Source organism: Hippopotamus amphibius, chromosome 5 (assembly GCF_030028045.1).
Source record: "Hippopotamus amphibius kiboko isolate mHipAmp2 chromosome 5, mHipAmp2.hap2, whole genome shotgun sequence".
NCBI lineage: Eukaryota > Metazoa > Chordata > Mammalia > Artiodactyla > Hippopotamidae > Hippopotamus > Hippopotamus amphibius.
Window position 1 is genome coordinate 101975260 of NC_080190.1, and position 22039 is coordinate 101997298.

At 41.0% G+C, this 22039-nt stretch overlaps 1 protein-coding gene across 1 annotated transcript in view; it reads right to left on the reverse strand.

The window, feature by feature from the left end:
- E2F5 (E2F transcription factor 5) overlaps window positions 1-21196 on the reverse strand; it is a 38384-nt gene extending 17188 nt beyond the window's left edge. The window contains exon 1 of the mRNA XM_057736224.1: window positions 20750-21196. Within this exon, the coding sequence (XP_057592207.1) occupies window positions 20750-20980 (231 nt within the window). The 5' untranslated portion in view covers window positions 20981-21196. The remainder of the gene's footprint in view (window positions 1-20749) is intronic.
- Between the last annotated feature and the right edge of the window lie 843 nt (window positions 21197-22039).

Below are 22039 nucleotides of genomic sequence, written 5' to 3' on the forward strand. Positions count from 1 at the left end.
GCTGCAATGAAGATCCCATGTGCCACAACTTAAAAAAAGGATCCTGCATACCACAACAAAGATCCTACCCAGGGCAACGAAGATCCCATGAGCCACAACTAAGACCCAGTGCAGCCAAATAAATAAATAAATTTTTAAATAAAAGAAAGCATGAAGACCACAAATCAAAAGATGGACAAAAAGATAAATTTCACACCAATAAATTGTTAACATTCTTGAAAAGGTTTTTAAACTTTTAATGAGTTAAAATACTAAAGAAATGCAGATTGAAACAATGAAAACGTACATCTACACAGACTTGTACCTGAATATTCATAATAGCCCAAAATTGGGAGCAGCAGGTGAATGGATAAGCGAAGTGCAGTATTTCCACAAAACAAAATACCAATCAGGGACAGAAAAGAATGAACTATCGGTACAGGTGAGAACAGGCGTGAATTTCCAAATCATGCTGAGTGAAAGAAGCTAAACCCAGAGCACATACTGTATGAGTGTATTACCATGAAATTCTAGAAAAGGTCATTTTAATCCATGGAGAAGAAAACAGAGCAATGGCTGCTTGGGGGGTGAAGAGGTGGGGGTTTGGCTGGGAGAAGGCAAAAGGGAGCTGTTTGGATGCTGGAAATGCTCCACATCTGGCTGTGGTTACAGGTACAAGCATTTGTCAAAACTCACTGAACTGTACGCTTAAAATGGAAGCATTTAATGGGTGGAAATTATATTTTTATAAAGCTGACTAAAAAAACAGACTATTATTCATCACTTTTCAAATGTGCAGAATATGAAAACATCAGAACACCCAATATTGATTCATTCTATCCATCATTTATCTAACAAACACTTGGAAACAGCACTTACTATGTGCTGGCACTACGTGTTTTAAAAGTAAAAACTCACTTTAGCCATTCCTATAATGATAACCACATGAGACAGATACTATTATTGTCACCATTTTTGCAAAAGAGTAACGTGAAGCTCAGTAACTTGCCCAAGGCCACTGAACATGGTAAAGTCAGGATGTAAACCCAGGGTGCACACTTTCAGCCACTGCACTACGCTATTTCTGATGTGGTGAGGTGGCTGGTCATGATTATATGCTGCTAGTGGAGCGTAAGTATCATCTTCTTGTAAAGCAATTTGGCAACATCCATCAAAGGTTTTACATTTTTATTATCCTTTGATTTGGTAATTCTTTAGTATCGATTATCAGAAGCAGAAATAATTCAAGATGTCTAAATGCCAAAAATGTTTCCTGGACCTCTGTTGCTAAATCCAATGGTTACTACAGTCTTGTATCCTCTGCAGCACTTGACTCTGGTTCCCTGCTTCCTAAAACACTGTTCCCTGGTCTTGTTGCCACCGCAACCCACAGCTTTTTCCTCCCAAATCCCGGGCTGTTTCTTCTCACTCTTCTTTTTCTCTGCTGCTCTTGGACTATGAGTGTTTGCCAGAGTTCCATTCTTATTCCTCTTTCCACTCTAAACCTTCTTCCTTCATAAACCAAGCATTTCCAAATTAAACTGGTAGCCCTGGTCTTTTTCTTGGACTCCGGATTCATAATCTCCACAGGTTGCCAAATATCTACTCAAGGATGGCCTGTAGGCATCTCATACATGCCCAGAACTGAACCTCCCTTTCCTCCAAATCTTTTTCCTTTTTTATATCGTTTAAGTGAAAATCACCACCACTCAGCTGACTACGCCATTACTTGGCAGTCACCCAGGATTCCCTTTCCTATAGATTCAGCATCCAAGTTCTGTCACCTCTACAATGTAACATCATCTAATCTCTCCCCTTCTTTATAATTCCACTGCCTCTACCCTAGTTCCAACCTGTAACCTTTCCTGCAATACAATCCTATTCTCCTAATCCAACAGTCATCTGATTTACAGCTTCTCAAATGTACCTTTTCTTTCTCTGGCCTCTTGGCTCTGGCACTTGCTGCCTTGCTGGGAACGCCTTTTCACCTAAATCAAATCTAATCACATCCATTCTATTTGCTGAAAGCTTACAACAGACTGGCTGGATCAGTACTGGTAACACACAAGACATAGTCCCTCACCTCATGGAGCATTTTGGTCTAGAGGGGAACACACGCAAATAAATAAACAATCTCATCTTGTGATAAGGGGTATAAAGGAAAAGAACATAAATGAGAAAGAGCATAAATGGGAACCAACTTTAGCCACTTTAGATTAAGGGGAAGAGTCAGGAAATGATTTGTATCAGTTTCCTATTGCTGCTGCCAAAATTACCACAAATTTAGGGACTTAACACAAATTATTATCTTATAGTTCTGTAAATCATAAGCCCAAAATGAGTCTCACTGAGCCTGAATCAAGGTAAGGCTGTGTTCCTTCTGGATGCTCTAGAGAAGAAACCATCTCCAGCTTCTAGTCTGCAGCATTTCTTGGCTAGTGGCTCCTTTCCTCCAGCAGTGGTCGAGTTGAGTCCTTTCCATGCTTCCATCTCCCTGGCTCCCTCTCTTCTGCTTCCCTCTTCCACTTTTAAAGACACTTGTAATTACCAACGGGATCAGCTACATAATTCAGAAAAATCTCCCCATCTTAACATCAGCTGATTAGCAACTTTAACCTTAATTCCCCTTAACTGAACATATTTCTAGGTCCCAGGAATTAGGCAAAGGGTATCTTTCAGGAGTCATGTTCTACCTACTACAGCACCTAAGACAAGGAAACATTTAAACTGAGACCAGAGGGTTTAGAGAAATGGCCAGTCATGTAAGTGAGAGAGAGAGAGAGAGAGAGAGAGAGTGTGTGTGTGTGTGTATAAATGTGCTCCAGGCAGAACAAAAGCCTGTGCAGCAGCCCTAAGGTGAAGAGCACAGGTGCTAGAACAACTGGAGCCATGGAAGGGGCGAGGGTGCTAGAAGAGGTAGAGGAAGAAGGATGCCCAGAGGAGGCAGGGTCCTTTAGGCACTGGATGTTGTTCTAAGTAGAGGACCAAGATGACCTTAAATTCTAAAATTCTACATATTTCAATGTCACCCAACTTTTTGAGTCCCTTAGTCCCAGTTCAGCTCTAACTGCTCCCTAGAGCCATCAATGACTCTCACGTCACTGGTCCTCAGGGCTCAGTAGGTGTTTCCATACCTCCTCATGGTATGAAGTGTCCAACTCCCATTTCCCTCACTCTTCCCCACAACCACAAGCTGTAAGCTACTAAAGGAAGGGGCTAGGGCACATACTTCTATTTACTGAATGAGATGGAAAAAATCTATAAACAACTTATACACCTACCTATAAGAATGGTGAACTCTGGATAATATGATAGATCTAAGTTGAGGCCCTCACAATTTACGCTTATAATTTGGGAAAATAAAAGTTTGACCTCAGCTATTAAAAGGTATAACAAATTGGGGAAATACTGAAAACTGAAAACAGTGGCTCTCTTGGTGGCATACTGGGTAATTCTTTTTCCCTTTAAGAACTTTTATTGAGATACAGCTGACATACAATAAACTGCATATATTTAAAGTGTACAATTTGATTTTTTTTCTTATTAGTAATGTATACATGGCAATCCCAATCTCCCAATTCATTCATCCCCCAACATTCCCACCCCCCCGCCCTGCTTTCCCCACTTCGTGTCCATATGTTTGTTCTCTACATCTGTGTCTCTATTTCTGCCTTGCAAACCCGTTGATTTGTACCATTTTTCTATATTCCGTATATATATAAATATATGATATTTCTTTTTCTCTTTCTGACTCACTTCACTCTCTATGACAGTCTCTAGGTACATCCATGTCTCTACAAATGTCCCAGTTTCGTTCCTTTTTTACAGCTGAGTAATATTCCATTGTATATGTGTACCAATTCTTTATCCATTCATCTGCTGATGGACATTTAAGGTGCCACGTCCTGGCTATTGTAAATAGTGCTGCAATGAACACTGAAGTGCAAGTGTCTTTTTGAATTATGGTGTTCTCTGGGTATATGCCTAATAGTGGGATTGCTGGGTCATATGGTAACTCTGTTTTTAGTTTTTCAAGGAACCTCCATACTGTTCTCCATAGTGGCTGTATCAATTTACATTCCCACCAACAGTGCAAGAGCATTCCCTTTTCTCCACACCCTCTCCAGCCTTTACTGTTCGTAGATTTTCTGATGATGCCCATTCTAACCGGTGTGAGGTGATACCTCATTGTAGTTCTGATCTGCATTTCTCTAACAATTAGTGATGTTGGGCAGCTTTTCATGTGCCTCTTGGACGTCTGTATGTCTTCTTTGGAGAAATGCCTATTTAGGTCTTCTGCCCATTTTTGGATTGGGTTGTTTGTTTTTTTGATATTGAGCTGCATGAACTGTTTATATATTTTGGAGATTAATCCTTTGTCTGTTGATTCGTTTGCAAATATTTTCTCCCATTCTGAGGGTCGTCTTTTCGTCTTGCTTATAGTTTCCTTTGCTGTGCAGAAGCTTTTAAGTTTCATTAGGTTCATACTGGGTAATTTTTACTCTGGACTCTATTAATTTTTTCTAACTTTTCTACTATTTGTATGTTATTTCAACAGATATATTTTAAGTTTAAAAAGGTAAATCAGAAAAAATACCCTCCCTTGTACAAACATACTAAGTTTAAGACATAAAGGGAGACCCATGGACTAATAATTGGGAACAATCACTCTTAAATGGCAAAATGTAAAAGAAATGTATTTATAAGAAATATTTACCATACCAGTACTTACCATGCTAAAGAAAAGGCCTAACATTATACACACATCCAGACAAATGCATGTGTGATCCACACTGATAGGCACTAAACACTGACTTGTATGATTCATCCTTGGATTATGATCTCACTCTTAAAAACATCAATTTATACCATTGAGTGCACTTGATATTAAGGTAGACTTTCTCTGGAAATTGGTACTTTGACTCCTGATTTCTTTCTCTTTCCCTTTGCCTGGTATACCTCAATTTAAAATTTTTGAGTCCTTTTTCTTGTTGGTGCTTTTTTTGTGCACAGCAGGTTCCTGAATTTTTTTCACCTAAATAACTTTATTAAAAAGAAGAAGGAATTGGATACATTCACAGACTGGAGAAACTAGTAGGTTTCAATTATTACTCATTTGATGTTTTCTGTGTATTATGGTTTCATGCTTTTACCTTTCAATCCTTTTTACAGATTTGTTAAGCTTTCTGTGTTATTTTTTCCCTTTAAGTGAGATAGCAACTTAAAGTGTATTTCTAGTCTGTTAAAAGTTACCTTTAAATTTCTAACAACCTATTCCAAAAAAAAAGAAAAGAATGCATAATATCAGCAAAAGCTTAACTAAAGTACTTGGGAACTCTGCTAATGAAATCTGTCAATTAACTGAGGGTCTCAACTAGACACTCCTTACTCTTACCCTTGTTGAGAATCCTCCTAAAATGTCTACAGTCCTGCCTACATATATTCTTCATTCAAGGAAAGAATCTTTTTCAGGGATGGAGGCCCCTGCATCATTTTGAGCATCATCTCATTCACTGCTCAGTCCCCTGGAACACAAATGATGAAGAGGATTAGCTACAGCTACGCTGTATCTTGCTCTTCTTAAAAATTAAATCCAAAGTTTAAAAATGTTATAATTTTCCTATTCCCCTGTAAGTAAAATAAAATGGAATTTTATTATAAAAGTGGATTTTAATTTATTCCATTATAAATGACTCTCAAAACTTATAAATTTCAACTACAAATTAGGTCCCTTAATTAGTCAGATCTAAATGCCATAAAATGCTGCCATTCAGACATAAGCAGAGACTATTCCAGAGCATATAAGGAATTTCTTCCATCCCCAGCCTCCAACATTTTTCCAACAGTAGCTCTCATCCATCTCAGTGAGCTCCTAAAGGGTCAACTCTGACATTAACTCCTTCTACTACCAGAATAGTTCTTTTGGATTTGTGAATAAGATGACTGAAAAAGAAGAGGCAGCAGAGTTCATTCCATGGTTCTCAGACATCAGTAGGTATCAAAACCACCTAGGGTATGTATTTAAAATGCGGATTCCTAGGCTCCTTCCCTAGCCCTACAGAACCTGAATTCCCAGGTCTGACATTAGAATCTTTTTTTTTTTTTCTCCTTAAAGATCCAGGAGATGCTGAAACATTTGAGCTTTGGTCTACACCCTGAGAAAGCTGGTACAATCCCTTTCAGACCACCCCTTTCTTGAAGTGCCATGGGGGAGGGATTATACTGCTTAGCACAAAGATAAAATCTGCCTGGCGCTTCTCAGTTCACAACTACTGCCACCAGTTACGGGGGCTCATCCCTTCTCCCCCCTTATACTTTAATAATAAGATATAAAGGATATGGGACATGCCCAAGACACACTGCTGATAAGTGGCAGAATCAAGACCAAGAACTCATTAGTACTGTCTTAGCTATAAACCCATTCATCCTGTCCAGAGCTGGAAAATGAGATGGCTGGCTTTTTTGTTTTATTTTTTTGTTCTCTAGAAAAGTCGTTCTTCACATTATACCAAAACTTCAGAGGTAGGTACACTGCTTAGCATGGCATCAATTCTGACACCAGACTATCTGGGCTCTTACCTCCTTCACTGTGGATGTTGGCTGTAACCAGTGAACCTCATTAAGCTTCAATTTCCTAGTCAGCAAAATGGAGATATAATATCTCTTTCATAGTTTTGTCATAAGGATTAAATATGCTAATATAAGTAACGCATCTGGCACAGTGCCAGTCACTTACTATTAGCTACTAGTCATTTTCACCAGTGTTGTAAAGCTTTAGTCTCCTAAGAATTTTCTTTTTCCATTTGGTCATGCATCTTGTACTTAACTGATGTTTACTAATTAGACCCTGTAATAGATGTAACCAGAGCTTTATGTATGCATTTTTAAAATACTTTATTGTTTAGAAGTTCACAGCAAAACTGAGTAAAGATTTCAGAGATTTCCCATATGCCTCCCGCCTCCCACACATGCAGAGCCTCCCCCACTATCAACACCCCTCACCAGGGTGGTACGTTCATTACAACTGATGAACCTACACTGACACATCACAATCACCCAAAGTCCACAGCTTACATTAGGGGTCACTGCTGGTGTTGTGCATTCTGTGGGTTTTAATAAATGTATAATGACATGTGTCCACCATTATAATATCACACAGAATAATTCCACTGCCCTAAAAATCCTCTGTGTTCCACCTGTTCATCTCACTCCCCTAACCCCTGGAAACCACTGATCTTTTACTGTCTCCATGGTTTTGCCTTTTCCAGATGTTATATAGCAGGAGTTACATAGTGTGTAGACTTTTCAGATTGGCTTCTCTCACTGAGTAATATGCATTTAAGCTTCCTCCATGTCTTTTCATGGTAATAACTCACTTTTTTCAGCACTGAACACTATTCCATTGTCTGGATGTACCATAGTTTATTCATTCGTTCACCTATGGAAGGACATCTTGGTTGCTTCCAACTTCGATTGATTCATAACTGTCAAATCAATCATAACTTCTATACACATCCATGTGCAGGTTTTTGTGTAAACATAAGTTTTCAACTCCTTTGGGTAAATACCAAGTAGTGTGATAGCTGAATCGTATGGTAAAAGTATATTCAATTTTCAAAGAAACTTCTGTAACGTTTTGCATTCCCACCAAAGGTGAATGAGAGTTCCTGCTCTTCCACATTCTTGCCAGCATTTGTTTGTTAGTGTTTTGGATTTTTGCCATTCTATTAGGTATGTAGTGGTACTGTTGTTTTACCTATTTTTTAATTGCAGTAAAATACACATAATATAAAATTGGCATCACAGCCATTTTTTAAGTGTACAATTCAGTAGTTTTTAAAGTATCTTCACACTGTTGTGCAACCAATCTCCAGAACTCTTCTCATCTTGCAAAACTGAAACTCCATACACACAGTATTAGTTTGCTGGGGCTGCATAATAAAAATACCACAGACTGGGTGGTTCAAACAACAGAAATTTATTTTGTCACAGTTTTGGAGGCTTGAAGTCCAAGATCAAGGTGATAGCAAGTTTGATTTCTCCTGAAGCCTCTCTCCTTGGCCTGCAGACAGTCTCCCTCACTGTCCTCACATGGGCTCCCCTCTGTAAGCAGGCATCCCTGCGGTCTGCGAATCCAAATTTCCTCTTCTTACCAGTCAGATTGGCTTAGTGCTTATCCTAATGGCCTCATTTTAACTTAATCATCTCTTTGAAGGCTCCATCTCCAAATATAATCACTACTGGGGGTTAAGACTTCAACATACATATTTTGAGGGAACACAGTTCAGCCCAAAACACCCATGAAGCAACAACTTCCCATTCTCCCCTCCCCCAGTAACCACTCTTCTTTCTGTCTCTATGAACTTGACTACTCTGGTTACTTCATGTAAGTGGAATCATACAACATTTGTCTTTTTGTGACTAGCTTAATGTATTCAAGGTTCATCTACGCATGTATCAGAAATTTCTCCCAGGGGCTTCCCTGGTGGCACAGTGGTTAAGAATCCGCCTGCCAATGCAGGGGACACAGGTTTGATCCTTGGGCCAGGAAAATCCCACATGCCGTGGAGCAACTAGGCCCGTGCACCACAACTACTGAGTCTGCGCTCTAGAGCCCATGAGCCACAACTAATGAACCTGAGTTCCACAACTACTGAAGCCCATGCACCTAGAGCCAGTGCTCTGCAACAAGAGAAGCCATCGCAATGAGAAGCCCACACATCGCAACGAAGAGTTGCCCCCACTCGCCACAACTAGAGAAAGCCCGTGTGCAGCAACGAGGACCCAATACAGCCAAAAGTAAATAAATAAATAAATTTATATTAAAAAAAAAAAGATGGAAGTAAAATCAAGAATAAACACATGGGACCTCATGAAACTTAAAAGCTTTTGCACAGCGAAAGAAACCATAAACAAGACTAAAAGGCAACCCTCAGAATGGGAAAAAATAATTGCCTATGAAACAACAGACAAAGGATTAATCTCCAAAATATACAAGCAGCTCATGAAGCTTAATACCAAAAAAGCAAATAACCCAATCCACAAATGGGCAGAAGACCTAAATAGATATTTCTCCAAAGAAGACATACATGGCCAACACACACATGAAAAGATGCTCAACATCACTCATCATCAGAGAAATGCAAGTCAAAGCCACAATGAGGTATCACCTCACACCAATCAGAATGGCCATCATCACAAAATCTGGAAACAACAAATGTTGGAGAGGGTGTGGAGAAAAGGGAACTCTCCTGCACTGTTGGTGGGAATGTAAGTTGGTACAGCCACTATGGAAAACAATTTGGAGGTTCCTTCAAAAACTACAAATAGAACTACCATATGATCCAGTAATCCCACTCCTGGGCACATACCCAAAGAAAACCATAATCCCAAAAGAAACTTGTACCATAATGTTTATTGCAGCACTATTTACAATAGCCAGGCCATGGAAGCAACCTAGATGCCCATCAACAAATGAATGGATACAGAAGATGTGGCATATATATACAATGGAATACTACTCAGCTATAAAAAGGGATGAGATGGAGCTATATGTAATGAGGTGGATAGAACTACAATCTGTCATACAGAGTGAAGTAAGTCAGAAAGAGAAGGACAAATATTGTATGCTAACTCACATATACGGAATCTAAAAAGGGTACTGATGAACTCAGTGACAAGAACAAGGATGCAGATACAGAGTATGGACTGGAGAACTCGAGGTATGGGAGGGGGCGGGGGGTGAAGGGGAAACTGAGGCGAAGTGAGAAAGTAGCACAGACATATATATACTACCAACTGTAAAAAAGTCAGTGGGAAGTTGTTGTATAACAAAGGGAGTCCAACTCGAGGATGGAAGATGCCTTAGAGGACTGGGGCGGAGAGGGTGGGGGGGACTCGAGGCGGGGGAGTCAAGGAAGGGAGGGAATACGGGGATATGTGTATAAAAACAGATGATTGAACCTGGTGTACCCCCAAAAAAATAATTAAAAAAAAAAAGAAAGAAAGAAATCCCTTCCTTTTTAAGGCTGCATGATCTTCCATTAAATGTACATACCACATTTTGCTTATCTACTCATTTGTTGTTGGACCCTTGCGTTGTGTCCACCTTTTAGCTATTGTGAATAATGTTGCTATAAACATAGGTATACAAATATCTGTTCAAGACCCTGTTTTCAATTCTTTGAAGTATATACTCAAAAGGAAAATTGTCCTGAGAATTCTTAAGTATGCATTAAAGCTCTGGCTGTCCAACCCATATCTCTCTCCTTAGGATAATCCTTGCTTTATTCTGTGACATCGCAAACTAAGGCCTTAGATTAAATTATTTATTTCTTCCAGGGTGTGTATTAATCAGCTAATCATAAATGGGTATGAGTCAGGGACCTGTGAGATAAGAAACACCATAAATATTTTATCATATTAATCCAGGTATCATTCAGGCAATTGATAACTTGAACAACTATAATAAACAAGATAAGCAATCTTGAGTATACTTTAAAAAAGTTGAAGATGGCATCAAAATGGCAAATATAGAAATAGTTATAAATCAACAGGAATTTTCAAAACAACATATGGACAGTCATGACTATCCTTATTTAAATTCTTAGTTCTACAAAAATAGAACCCTAGTTTAATTTGTAAAATAACATGGACTTCGTCATCAATATCCTCATCTTCAGTGCAAAAGCTCAATACCTTCTCTTCTATCATGAGCAGAGGTACAAAAATGATCGTACATTTTTCTTTACAAGAAAGATTCCATGACCTTACACAGATGAAAAACTTAAATAAGAAACTAAATTTTTTAGGAATACTGAAAGGCAGCATAGCGCAGACAATAAGAAAAATTGGTCTACTTTCAAGTCATAGCTGTGACTTTCTATTGTGTGACACTGAGCAAGTTACTTAACCTATCAGTTTTCTGACCTGTGAAATGGGGATAAGTTCAATTTTCCACTGTTAGGAGGATAAAATTAATTAATATATGTAAAATGCCTCGCATAGACTAAGCTCAGCAAATGTCAGCTACTAACAGAATAAACTGGCAAGCCACATAACTGGAAAGGACCATGACATTACTTGTCATCTCACTAGAATAAAGAGACAGCAACTACCCCACTCCCACTATTGTAAATGAGGCTAGATAGTGGCAGTGTAGGAGGCACATACTGAACAAAAATTTCTCAAACCACCTCTGAGGTGTTTCCATTCCCTCCTAATTGTTAACATACTAGAACAGCTTCATTAAAATTTGTTTGCTTTGTTAAGCTATGTCTTCAATTAGTTAAACTATTAAGAAGAAATGCATCACTCAGATACAGCATTATGTTCTTATTCTTCAGTAGTATATGTCACAAATTAGAAAAGAAATAGCATGTATATGGTGTGCCTATTTTATGGATATCTAAGATATTTGGATGTGATGGTTGATATAATTTTTTATATTCATGACAGTCACAAGAATGATGTTTCACTAATTGCTTCTTAAAAAATACCAAGTGTAGGAGAGGAAAAAGATGGCGGCGAAGTAGAGAGACGTGGAGTGCATCCCTCTCCACACATGCATTGGGAATGCACGGAAGGACGCAGTCATTCCCACAGAGAACCAGCTGAACACCAGCAGACGGCCTCGGACACCAGAAAGGGCTGCGGAGAGCCTGACATAGCCGGTAGGGAGGCATCTACAACGGCTCAGAGAGGGTGAAGCGGCGGAGCTGTGGCAGACGGGAGGGAGTGAGAAACATACGGAGGGTCCGCAGCGCAGCTCAGCGTTCCCGGACCGAGACATCGATCCGCGGCTGAACGGAGGGTCCAGGAGCGGGAGCGTGGGAACCGGAGAGCTGGTTCAGGGTGAGAAACATTGTTGCCGGTAGGGTGACGGACCGAGAGGACAGGAGGGAGGAGGTCCGCGGAGAGGAGTGCCGGTCCCTGAGAGCTGCCCGGCCATAATGGCAGCTGGAGGCTGCAGGCTCCCGGGCGGGGGGGAGGAGCCGCGCGCATAGCCTCTCCCTCTCTTTCGGTGCCTCTGCAACAGGCAGCGGAGAGACGCCCTGCAGGCCACCTAAGGCGCGCAGGGATAACAACCACCCTCAGGCGCTTGGGCGGGGCTAGATTAAAACTCCTTGCAACGCCAGCAGCAGGGAGGCTGCCGAGAGAAAAAAAAAAAAAAAAAAAAAACCAGCATCAAAAAGAAAAAACCCCGAGAGAGGCCCAACTCTAAGACTTTCTGTGTACGCCTGAGCCACCAGCGCCCTCTGCAACAGGCACCTCCAAGCCTGACTGAAGCAACAGTGCGCCACTGCTCACTCACTCCCAGGAGAAGGAGCCACTATTGCACCCTCTCCCTCCCCACACACCAAGGCTTACAGACGAATAATAAAGGAACCTCTGCTGGTCACAGAATAACGCAAAAAAAAAAAAAACCCAAGGCAAGGAGAAGGACACTTACAGCTGAGACGCTAAGGAAACAGAAATAGTAGTATCAATACCTATGGAACTGGTCCATTCTGGGATCAGTTCTGGAATTTTTTTTTTTTTTTCCTTTCTTTTTTTTTTTTTGATTTATTAAATACGATCTTAGCCCTAAGGGATCTACAAGTTTTACAACATAATTTTTTAAGGATATTTTTTACTTTTTTTTTTTTTTTTTTTTTTTTTTTTTTTTGCCTTTTTATATACTTCTATATCTAGCTAAGTTTTTGGTAGTACGGACAAAATATCTTTCATACTTTCCTTTCATCCCTTTCTTTTATACACTTCTATTCCTTTCTTTTTCTTTGCATATTTCCAACCACATTACGCTCTTCTGTTCCCCTTTCTTCCAGCCATTTTAAGTGTATTTTATCTTAACATACTTATAAGCAACACTATCGGTCTGCTCAGACTCCTTGCTCTATTCTTCAGATGATGCACTGCCTTGGTATTAATATTAGGCTTTTGTCTTTATCTTAGTTCTTAGTACAGTTGTCTAATTACATTCTGAGAATCTCCATTCTCTCTGGTGGTACTCCAGCTCATTTCTATATTTGATCCTAGCTTACAAAATCTCCCTGGATTGATGTTTGTATGTGTAGCGTGTTATTTGTTGTTTGTTTGCTTTTGCTTTTGTCTCTGATTTGTTCTGTTTCAGTTGTCAATTTCTGCTGGGTTTCTCTTTGAATATCTGATAGCACACTGGGGTTCTGTCAGGTCTTTCTAGAGCCTTATGTCCTAACGGATTCAATAATTGTGTGTCATATACATGTATGTGTTTCCTAGACTGAATATTCGTCTACTCCAATACTTGGACATTAGTCTGAGGCTTGGACAGTCTTCTATAAACACCTCTATCACCAGGACAAGCAACCCCAAAAGCTTGGACAACCATGAGGAAACAAAGAAACACCATGCAGGCAAAGGAGCAGGAAAAAAACCCACAAGACCAAATAAATGAGGAGGAAATAGGAAAAATGCCTGAAAAAGAATTTAGAGTCATGATAGTAAAAATGATACAAAATCTCGATAACAAAATAGAGAAAGTACAAGAAACAGTTCATAAGAACTCAGAAAAACAAACAGCAATGGATAACAAAATAACTGAAATTAAAAATACTCTAGATGCTCTAACCAGCAGAATGACTGAGGCAGAAGAACGAATAAGTGAGCTGGAAGATAGAATGGGAGAAATAAACGCCACAGAGCAGGAAAAAGATAAAAAAATAAAAAGACTAGAAGACAGCCTCAGAGACCTCAGTGATAACCTTAAACGTACCAACATTCGAATTATAGGCATCCCAGAAGAAGAAGAAAACAAGAAAGGGTCTGAGAAAATATTTGAAGAGGTTATAGTGGAAAACTTCCCCAACATGGGAAAGGAAATAATTCACCAAGTCCAAGAAGCACAGAGAGTTCCATACAGAATAAACCCAAGGAGAAATACACCAAGACACATATTAATCAAACTAACGACAATTAAACACAAAGAAAAAATATGAAAAGCAGCAAGAGAAAAGCAACAAACAACATATAAGGGAAAACCCATCAGGATAACAGCTGACCTTTCTACAGAAACTCTGCAGGCCAGAAGGGAATGGCAGGATATACTGAAAGTCCTGAAAGAGAGAAACCTACAGCCAAGAATACTCTACCCAGCAAGAATCTCATTCAGATTTGAGGGAGAAATCAAAAGCTTTCCAGACAAGCAAAAGTTAAGAGAATTCAGCACCACCAAACCAGCCTTACAACAAGTGCTAAAGGAACTTCTCTAAGTAGGAAACACAAGAAAAGGAAAACACCTACAAATACAAACTCAAAACAATTAAGAAAATGGTAATTGGAACACACATGTCAATAATCACTTTAAATGTAAATGGACTAAATGCTCCAACCAAAAGACACAGACTGGCTGAATGGATACAAAAACAAGACCCTTCTATATGCTGCCTACAAGAAACCCACTTCAGACCAAGGGATACATATAGACTGAAAGTGAAGGGATGGAAAAAGATATTCCATGCAAATGGAAGTCAAAAGAAAGCTGGAGTAGCAATACTCATATCAGACAAATTAGACTTGAAAGTAAAGACTATTACAAGAGACAAGGAAGGGCACTACATAATGATCAAGGGATCCATCCAAGAAGAACATATCACAATGGTAAATATCTATGCCCCCAATATAGGAGCACCTCAATACATAAGGCAAACGCTAACAGCTATAAAAGGGGACATCGACAGTAACACAATTATAGTGGGAGACTTGAACACCCCACTTACATCAATGGACAGATCATCCAAACAGAAAATAAATAAAGACACACAAGCTTTAAATGACACATTAGACCATCTCGACTTAATTGATATTTATAGGACATTCCATCCAAAAACGACAGACTACACGTTCTTCTCAAGTGCACACGGAACATTTTCCAGGATAGATCACATCTTGGGTCACAAATCAAACCTCAGCAAATTCAAGAAAATTGAAATCATATCAAGCATCTTCTCAGACCACAACGCCATGAGACTAGATATCAACTACAAGAAAAAAACTGCAAAAAATACAAACACATGGAGGCTAAACAATTCACTCTTAAACAACCAAGGAATCACTACAGAAATCAAAGAGGAAATCAAAAAATATCTAGAAACAAATGACAATGAAAACACAACAACCCAAAACCTATGGGACGCAGCAAAAGCAGTTCTAAGAGGGAAGTTTATAGCAATACAGTCCTACCTTAAGAAACAAGAAAATGATCGAATAAACAACCTAACCTTACACCTCAAACAACTAGAGAAAGAAGAACAAAGAAACCCCAAAGTGAGCAGAAGGAAAGAAATCATAAAGATCAGAGCAGAAATAAATGAAAAAGAAAGGAAAGAAACCATAAGAAAAATAAATAAAACTAAAAGCTGGTTCTTTGAGAAGATTAACAAAATTGATAAACCATTAGCCAGACTCATCAAGAAAAAAAGGGAGAAGATGCAAATCAACAGAATTAGAAATGAAAAAGGAGAAGTCACAACAGATACCTCAGAAATACAAAACATCATGAGAGACTACTACAAGCAACTATATGCCAATCAATTGGATAACCTGGAAGAAATGGATACATTCTTAGAAAAATACAATCTTCCAAGACTGAACCAGGAAGAAATAGAAACCATGAACAGAGCAATCACAAGTACAGAAATTGAGGCAGTGATTAAAAATCTCCCAACACACAAAAGCCCAGGACCAGATGGATTCACTGGCGAATTCTATCAAACATTTCGAGAAGAGTTAACACCTATCCTTCTCAAACTCTTCCAAAATATTGCAGAAGGCGGAGCACTCCCAAACTCATTCTACGAGGCTACCATCACCCTGATACCAAAACCAGGCAAAGATGTCACAAAAAAAGAAAACTACAGACCAATATCACTGATGAATATAGATGCAAAAATCCTCAACAAAATACTAGCTAACAGACTGCAACAGCACATTAAAAAAATCATACACCACGATCAAGTGGGGTTTATCCCTGGGATGCAAGGATTCTTCAATATACGCAAATCAATCAACATGATACATCATATCAACAAATTGAAGGATAAAAACCATATGATCATTTCAATAGATGCAGAAAAAGCTTTTGACAAAGTTCAACATCCATTTATGATAAAAGCTCTCCAGAAAATGGGCATAGAAGGAAATTACCTCAACATCATAAAAGCCATATATGACAAACCAAAAGCCAACATTGTTCTCAATGGAGAAAAACTGGAAGAATTCCCTCTAAGAACAGGAACAAGACAAGGGTGTCCACTCTCACCACTGTTATTCAACATAGTTTTGGAAGTGTTAGCCACAGCAATCAGAGAAGAAAAAGAAATTAAAGGAATCCAAATTGGAAAAGAAGAAGTAAAATTATCACTCTTTGCAGATGACATGATACTATATATAGAAAACCCTAAAGACTCTACCAGAAAACTGCTAGCACTCATTGATGAGTTTAGTAAAGTAGCAGGATACAAAATTAATGCACAGAAATCTCTTGCATTCCTATACACTAACAACGGAAGAGCAGAAAGAGAAATTAAGGAAACTCTCCCATTCACCATTGCAACCAAAAGAATAAAATACCTAGGAATAAGCCTGCCTAAGGAGGCAAAAGACCTGTATGCAGAAAACTTTAAGACATTGCTGAAAGAAATCAAAGACGACACAAACAGATGGAGGGACATACCATGTTCCTGGATTGGAAGAATCAACCTTGTGAAAATGACCGTACTACCCAAAGCAATTTACAGATTTAATGCAATCCCGATCAGATTACCAATGGCATTTTTCACAGAACTAGAGCAAGAAATCTTACGATTTGTATGGAAACACAAAAGACCCCGAATAGCCAAAGCAATCTTGAGAAGGAAAAATGGAGTAGGTGGAATCAGGCTTCCTGACTTCAAACTATACTACAAGGCCATAGTGATCAAGACAGTATGGTACTGGCACAAAAATAGAAAGGATGATCAATGGAATAGAATAGAGAACTCAGAAGTAAGCCCAAACACATATGGGCACCTTATCTTTGACAAAGGAGGCACGAGTATACAATGGAAAAAAGACAGCCTCTTCAATAAGTGGTGCTGGGAAAATTGGACAGCAACATGTAAAAGAATGAAATTAGAACACTTCCTAACACCATACACAAAAATAAACTCCAAATGGATTAAAGACCTACATGTAAGGCCAGACACTATAAAACTCCTAGAGGAAAACATAGGCAGAACACTCTTTGACATACATCAAAGCAACATCCTTTTTGACCCACCTCCTAGAATCATGGAAATAAAATCAAGAATAAATGAATGGGACCTCATGAAACTTAAAAGCTTTTGCACAGCAAAAGAAACCGTAAACAAGACTAAAAGGCAGCCCTCAGAATGGGAAAAAATAATTGCCTATGAAACAACGGACAAAGGATTAACCTCCAAAATATACAAGCAGCTCATGAAGCTTAATACCAAAAAAGCAAATAACCCAATCCACAAATGGGCAGAAGACCTAAATAGACATTTCTCCAAAGAAGACATACAGATGGCCAACAAACACATGAAAAGATGCTCAACATCACTAATCATCAGAGAAATGCAAGTCAAAGCCACAATGAGGTATCACCTCACACCAATCAGAATGGCCATCATCACAAAGTCTGGAAACAACAAATGTTGGAGAGGGTGTGGAGAAAAGGGAACTCTCCTGCACTGTTGGTGGGACTGTAAGTTGGTACAGCCACTATGGAAAACAATTTGGAGGTTCCTTCAAAAACTACAAATAGAACTACCATATGATCCAGTCATCCCACTCCTGGGCATATACCCAAAGAAAACCATAATCCCAAAAGAAACTTGTACCATAATGTTTATTGCAGCACTCTTTACAATAGCCAGGACATGGAAGCAACCTAAATGCCCATCAACAAATGAATGGATACAGAAGATGTGGCATATATATACAATGGAATATTACTCAGCTATAAAAAGGGATGAGATGGAGCTATATGTAATGAGGTGGATAGAACTACAATCTGTCATACAGAGTGAAGTAAGTCAGAAAGAGAAGGACAAATATTGTATGGTAACTCACATATACGGAATCTAAAAATGGTACTGATGAACTCAGTGACAAGAACAAGGAAGCAGATACAGAGAATGGACTGGAGAACTCGAGGTATGGGAGGGGGCGGGGGGTGAAGGGGAAACTGAGACGAAGCGAGAGAGTAGCACAGACATATATATACTACCAACTGTAAAATAGTCAGTGGGAAGTTGTTGTATAACAAAGGGAGTCCAACTCGAGGATGGAAGATGCCTTAGAGGACTGGGGCAGGGAGGGTGGGGGGGACTCGAGGGGGGGGGCGTCAAGGAAGGGAGGGAATATGGGCATATGTGTATAAAAACAGTTGATTGAACCTGGTGTACCCCCAAAAAAAATAAAATAAAATAATAAAAAAAAATAAAAAAAAAAAATAAAAAAAAATGACTCTGTAACCTAAAAAAAAAAAAAAAAATACCAAGTGTATAACGCAAAAGTATCAATAACTTATGCTAAAATACACCACCCCCAAGTAAGATTATAAGAAAAAAATGTGACTTTAAAATTTCAACTTAGAAAAACTTAATCCATCTTCAATATGTCAAAAAGTCTTTATGACCTTATACTATGGTGTACAATAAGAAACATCGCTGGAAAGATTTCAATATAAGATTTTTACAATATAAGATTTTACATATATATATAAACATATGTAAATAAGTGAAATATATATTCACATATATGTGAAAAAGAATGATACTCAAACTGTTCTCTACAAGTAAAATGTCAATAATAACGAGACGTAATGTTACTGCAGAAACCTTTGAACTTTTAGGAAAGTTCCAAGAAGAATGAAACAACGCTGTTATGAAATAAACTCCACTTTCCACTAACTGCCTCTGTGACTTCCTGACAGCAAAATCTGGCCAGGATAAAAGAGGAGGAAGCCAAAGAATTTAGGGGAAAGCAAGGGCAAAGTTTCATCATATTCCAAGGCAAGTTGCAGAAGCCCTCACAGTCAGCTCTCACAGTTCAGTTTCATCAGGAAAACCCCAAACTTTCCTGATTTCTTACTAAAGTCACGGGCTACAACTGAAATTCTGGATTTTGAAGAGCAGTTTGCAAGCTGTTTTGTAACATTCCTGACTTTCACTGATGACCTCATGACTTCCTGTGAAATTCTTTAAACAGAATCCAATTTAGTGCACAACAATTTAAATATTATATATGCCATAAGCACTTTCAGGGAGGGAGGGAGGTATGGATGAAAGAGCTGTGGGGAAAAAAAAGAGAACAAGAATTTCCAAAGGTGTGGGAAAATTCTAGGAATAATGCTTGAAAAAGAAGAGAGTAGAAACTACTTCCAAAAATGCAAAATATATGCATCGTGCTTCATTTGTATAAAGTAGAACCATTCAGATAATTCACCAATCACTTACTGAATACATACTACACCCAAGGAAAGGAGAGGGCATTTGAAGCCATACCTCACCTCCCGTGATACGCTGAGAGGAGAGCCCCTAGCAGAGTCCATCAAATTGGCCTCTGTGGGCTCAGATCAGGGAGAACTAGAAGATGCTCTCCTGCTCAGCTGCTGCTTCTACCACTCTAGGCACAGCCTTGATGACTGCAGCCACACTCTCAAGCTAGCTAAGTTGGTCCTGGCACTCCCCTAGGTGCTGGGACCAATCCTCAGTGTAAAACGAAATTTAGGGGCAATGCCTAGGAGCGGTCTGCAGTGACTACTGAATCGTTAGTAATTTCTGTTTATTTGTTTTTAAAGCTTTAGTTCTTACTTAAACTGGATGCGCCAGCTGAATTTTAATTCAAGTGAGCACAGTCTCTTGTTCCTCAGCGCTGTGGAATCCTTCCAAGTCCTGCCTGGAACGGTTAAGTCATTTTGTTTAGCGGAACAGCTTTCCATGCATGTTGTTGTTTGAAAATTCCAAACTGCGTAAAAGACGAAGCGCACGGTCTCGTGAAATAGGAAAAAAGTTTACTGAGCGCTTCCATCCTTTTGGGTGAAAGTGATAAAACATCCCCTTTATGGGTGATGGCAAATCTCACTTTTAGAAACCTATATCAGAGACCGAATTGAGTCACAAATCAAGTATCTCTCTTAACCATCAGGATGATGAAAAGTGCACAAGGAAGAGCTTTCTTAAATTTATTCTTTTCACGGGGAGGGCTGAAGAGTTCACTTTTTTTTTTCCCCCAGAAGAGGTGGCAAAATCGGGTTTTGTTTGCTTGCTTGCTGGTTTTAAACAACCGAAACACGGTCCCAGCAAGAATCGCCTATTAAAGCCATCAATTCCCAACAGCAAAATCAATCCCAAGGGTGTCTCCGGGCAAAGCGCCCGGGGACCCCCTTGCGCCTCGGCCACAGGTGGACGCGGGGCAGCAAGGACACTGTGTCGCCCTCGGGTCCCTGCGCGCAGAGACAGAAGCCACGCGGGCGCGCCCGAGCTCCCGGGCTCTTTGTCGAGAGCCCCGCGCGGCGCCGGGCCCCATTGGCGACGCGGCCACTCCCGGCCGTCCGCGTCCAGCCGCCCCCCCACCCCCATCCCGGCCACGTGGCCCCCGCTCCCGGGTCTCCGGGTGCCCGCGAGGCGCGTCCACTCCGCGCCGCGCCGCCCACGCGGCAAGGGAGTGGGCTTCTCCCCGGACCGCAGGCTCGGAAGCCCGCCCCCTGCCCGCCTCCCGCGCTCACCGCTTTGAGATCCAGGACGCCGTCCTTGGCCTCCTGCAGCAGCGACACGAACTTGGTGGTGAGCAGCCCCAGGCTCTTCTCGTGCCTGCTGCTGCCGCCCCCGCCGCCCCCGAGCTGCTGCGGCGGCGGCGGCGGGGGCTGCGCTTGGGCCGGCGGCGGCTGCGGCCGCTGGCCCTGCCCCTGGCCCTGCGGCGCCGGCTGCCCGGAGCTCGCGGGCTCGGCCGCCGCCATCGCGTCCCCCCGCGGCGCGGCGGTGCGGCCCCCGCGCTCGGCCACCTGCCGGCTCGGCTCCGCGGCGGCCGCCGCCGTCGCCGCCCGCCGAGGGCGGGACGAAGGGTCGCGCGGGCTCCCGCAGGCAACAGGTGCGCGGTGCCCACCCGCCTGGGGGCCGCTCGGCGCGCCGGGCCTCCGCCCCCTCCCCGAGCCCCGGGACGCGAGAAGGAAGCCCGCGACCTAGGGGAGGGGGAGTGGAAGAGTGGAGAGGCGGCGGCGAAGGGTGGGGACCCGAGTTTAAATGGCAGGAAGTGACGCCGCGGCCCGCCGTTGCTTGGAGACGCATTTTTCTGTGGGAAGGAGGGGCGAGCCGGGAGGAGGGCCGCGTCGGGGAGTGGGTTTCGCGCTTGCTCCACTGCTGCTGGCGAGCCGCTCCCGGGGACGGCGACCTCCCGCAGCAACGCCCGCGGGGGTGAAACAGGCCTTAGGGGCGGAGAAAGCCCTGCCTAGTGGCCGTCGATGTCTGAGCTGCTGGGTCCGTGCAGCCGCACGAGATGAGCCTTCGGTCGCTTACCTTCACTGGGCGGTCTCTGCCGTCTGCTCCTTTCGAGCTTTCGCATCTTTTGCAGATGTTTCAGTGACTCGGTCCAAGGACGAGGTTATATTGCATACATCATCTTTTTGGATTCGGAATACAAGAAAAACAGAATCGTGAAGTCTTGTAGGGGGAGGTCCTGAATTGCCCAAAGACTCACCGCTGGACTCCAGATCTGCATTTAGAACAGTATTCTTAATACCTTATTGGAACCAAATTATACTGTACTGTTTAGAATATTAGGCACCCACAGGTTTTTGTGTTTCGCGATATCAGGTTATTGATTGGAAATGAAATAACAGATCTGAGTAAAAGTTTTTACCCATTTGATTACAAACTCTTGACAGGCAGAACTAAATTTTAAATGAGTTGGTGTCACACACAACACTTTGAATATAGTAGATGCTCACTAAATGTTAGGAGAATGAACATTCCATATGTTGGTAATTAATCAAAAAAGTTTCATGCAAGAAATATTTTAA